This window comes from Panicum virgatum, chromosome 4K (assembly GCF_016808335.1).
Source record: "Panicum virgatum strain AP13 chromosome 4K, P.virgatum_v5, whole genome shotgun sequence".
Taxonomy (NCBI): domain Eukaryota; kingdom Viridiplantae; phylum Streptophyta; class Magnoliopsida; order Poales; family Poaceae; genus Panicum; species Panicum virgatum.
In genome coordinates, this window is record NC_053139.1 from 32,404,497 (window position 1) to 32,408,138 (window position 3,642).

The window sequence follows — 3,642 nt, forward strand, 5'->3', positions numbered from 1 at the left end:
TTCGTCCAACAAACATACTTCTTCATGAAACCATTTGCGAAAATGTGGCTGTGTAGAATTCTTGAAGATGAGTAATCCTTGTTATTGTTGCAATGAACACACGGGCAGCACATAAAACCAATCTGCTTGTTTGCCTCAGCCACAGACAAAAAATAATATAGGCCATCAATGAATTCTTTCGAACGTCGGTCAGCATTGTACATCCATTGCCGGTCCATCTGCATTTTAAATAAATCGATTTGAATTCTTTACACGTATCGAATAAATAAAATATATCAAACCTAAATTAAACTAAATGTAACATAACATGAATAATTAAAAGATATGCAATATCCATCATACATCTTGATTAATTAAAAGGAGTACTTAATCTATTACAGAACTTAACAAAGGAGTACTATACATAAAACTTAAAAATTCGGACAACAACACATAGGTTTTCAACCGTCCTTGCGTTGGAATGCAGAATGCTCTAACGGATTTCTTGCTGGCGTAGAAGAAGATAGCGGAGCTGAAACCTCCGAGTTTGGTGGTGACGAACCGTAATGCCGCAATAAATCCTCAAGATCAAACGGAGGTTCCTCGCCCCTTGCCATGCATTCTCTATATTTTTTTTCCAAATAACGGAGCGCTGCCCTATGAAAAACACTAGGTTTTTTGGACCGACGACCTACTCGAGTTGTGCCCTTCTCTCCAGAAGGACAACGATCACCCCCACCGGCGCCACTCCCTCCAGCTGCTGAAGCCATATTTTACTGAAAAATACCTTTATTTTCCACAAAATTATAAATTCTTACCATTACAATGCAAAAATTAGTTACTATTACAATTACAATGATTAGATTAATAACTCTTGCAAATAACAATGAAATCATATAAAAAAGACGAAATGTATCATTAATCCTCAAGAAATCTCTAATTAATAGAAAGAAATCTCTATAACTTATAATTACTTTGACATCTTTCGGTTCCAGGAGTACACTCTTTTCAATATCCAGAAATCCTCTAGAAGAAAAATAAACTTTTATTTCTGAAAATGTATATGTCAGTAACCTCAACCCTGTGGTGATGACACTGCCTTTCGGGGGGACACGGTGCGGTACAAGGATGTCACCAATCGGCCAGTGGTAGCACCAATATTTACGATTAATAGGCACAGCACTTAGCACAGGCAGCGTGCTCGTTGATATGCTCTCAGTACAACAACGGCCATGCTGACTGCGTCAAATGCTGTCTTCTTATCAATCGGAAGTGCTGGTGATGCGACCAACCGATTCGTAACGTCCTTATAGCGCATCGTGTATCCCCCGAAAGGTAGTGCCATCACCGTGGGATGGAGATTAACGATGTATACTTGTTTCGAAATAAAGATTTTTTTAGCTTCTAGATGGTTTCAATGTGAGCCTGAATAAATACATCACTAGAGTGTCAAAATAATCCATTCATAATACAAAAAATTCTAATATACTCATTTCATTAATTCATTCATGAATACAAAAATTAACTATTCACGATATGGTCATATATATAAGTACATCACATGAAGTGTCTACACTCATTCTAAAAATTTCTACTATCCACATACTCATCTAAATCTAAAAGAAAATCACACCTACATGTGCAATATAGCTAAATGTCCAAGAAATGAGCTAGCTACACATTTTCTCTATTTCTAAAGCATGAAATGAGCTATACAAGCCAAGGAAGAAGAGAAAAACAAGCCCCAAACCTTTAGCGCCGATGGATGGACGGGGAATCAAAGATCTTCACAAATGTGGTGTAGAAATGAGCAAGAACTCCTCTCTCCCGAGCCAAGAACAGTAGGAAACAAGTGAGCTGAATGGCTCGGGCAAGGGAGAGGGAAGGGTTCCAACCGGGACAAAAGGCTACGCCGGCCTTTTGTCCCAGTTGGAGCCATCAACCGGGATAAAAGGCCACCCTTTTGTCCCGGTTGGTGCCTCCAACCGGGACAAAAGGCCCCTGTCCCCCGCTGGCCCGGCAAGCCGTTGGACTCGGGACAAAAGCCATCTATTGTCCCGGGCCCAAAGGCTGCCGGGACAAATAGCCTGAAACAAAGGTCTATTCTGTAGTAGTGACGATGGCGTGCGCGGAGGCCAGGGCCGCGGTGACCGCGTCCATGGTGGCTCACGGCTATGTGGTGGTCGTGCACGACGCGCTTGACGCGGAGCTTTGGCTCGCCCTGTTCGGCCGAGCCTTGCCGGAGCTCTACGCGCTCCCGTTTGACACCAAGAAAAGCAGCGGTGCCTTCTCAAACGGCCCGCATAGAGGCTACGACGGGCAGGTCCCGAGTGAGGTCTTGGAGAGCGTCGCCATCCTGAACCCGGTTGAACCCGGCAACGTCCGAGACTTCACTGGCCGCCTCTGGCCACAGGGCAACCCAGGTTTCTGGTGAGATATATGGATCGATACCATCGATTCTCTGGCTGGCTACTTCCTCATGACTGATCCACTATTCCACTATCCATCGCCTCTTCCAGCGACACGATCGTGTCATTCGCCAAGAACGTGCTGGAATTAGCACAGACGGTGGAGAGGATGACCCTAGAGGGCCTGGGGGTCCACGAGGAGAGCATTGCCTGGCAGCTCTTCTCGCAGTCCCATACCGCTCGGATGATGCTCTATGGGACGCCACCAGACAAGGAGACCAGCAATATCTCCCTGGGGGCGCACCCCGACGATCAAATGACCACGGTGATCGCGCAGCACGAGGTGGGGGGCCTCGAGGTGCAGGTCGATGGCGGACGGTGGCTCGCCGTGCCTCCCGAGCCGGGCACCCTCATCGTCATTGGCGGCGACCAGTTAACGGCCGGTGAACTCGAGATGACCAAACTACACTACCACCTTCATTTGTTGTTGGTCTCTCTAACTACGTACTTAAGCTGCAGCTTGTCACGAACGGGAGGGTGCCGGCGTGTATCCACCGGGTGAGAGCACCGAGTGGCCGCGAGCGCTTCTCGGTGCTGCTCAGCCGGCGTCGCAAGGGCGACCCCATGCTGCGCGCCATGGATGAGCTCGTCGACGAGGACCACCCCCTGATGTACAACCCCTGCAGTCACGAGGAGTACAGGGCGTTCCGCTTATCCGAGGAAGGGGGCAAACTGCGAGAGCACAATCCACTGAAGGCTTTCTGCGGTGTGGAGAAAGATGGGTCCAAGGAATGAACACTCCCCCAGGACGTACATGACACACCGTATTGTCCAATCAATCATCACAAAGGGAGTAAACCTCCCTTGGATTCTTAGAATGACACGGTGTTTGATAAAAAAATTATTTCCGCATGCAGATCATCTTACTATTACTTGGAGGCTCCTTTAAAGCCTACACGTTACGCGTGAAGCCATCTAGAATACTAGGTGGACACTCTAGAAAAATAGAGAAATTCTAAAAATTTTCAGAAAAATTAGAAACATACGCCATCAGTTCGACAACTTTAATTATAATAATCGTTGGATCTGTTATCTTTCATAACAAGTTACCCACTATTGGCGTTTCGTATGCCCAATAGAATCGATATTCTGCAAGTGCACAGAACCACCGTTGTAGCACTTCACCTTCGAGTATTCCAGAGTATCGTATTTATCCTCAGGGAAGTACTATGGTAAAAATTATCATAAACCGAGT

General features: G+C 46.2%; 1 protein-coding gene across 1 annotated transcript; it reads left to right on the forward strand.

The window, feature by feature from the left end:
- Positions 1-2,098: 2,098 nt before the first annotated feature.
- LOC120702139 (2-oxoglutarate-dependent dioxygenase AOP3-like) lies at positions 2,099-3,288 on the forward strand. Its single transcript, XM_039985897.1, has 3 exons — positions 2,099-2,409; positions 2,499-2,826; positions 2,907-3,288. Exons 1-3 carry the CDS (start codon positions 2,099-2,101, stop codon positions 3,180-3,182), a joined length of 915 nt encoding a protein of 304 aa, XP_039841831.1. The 3' UTR covers positions 3,183-3,288.
- Positions 3,289-3,642: the final 354 nt, after the last annotated feature.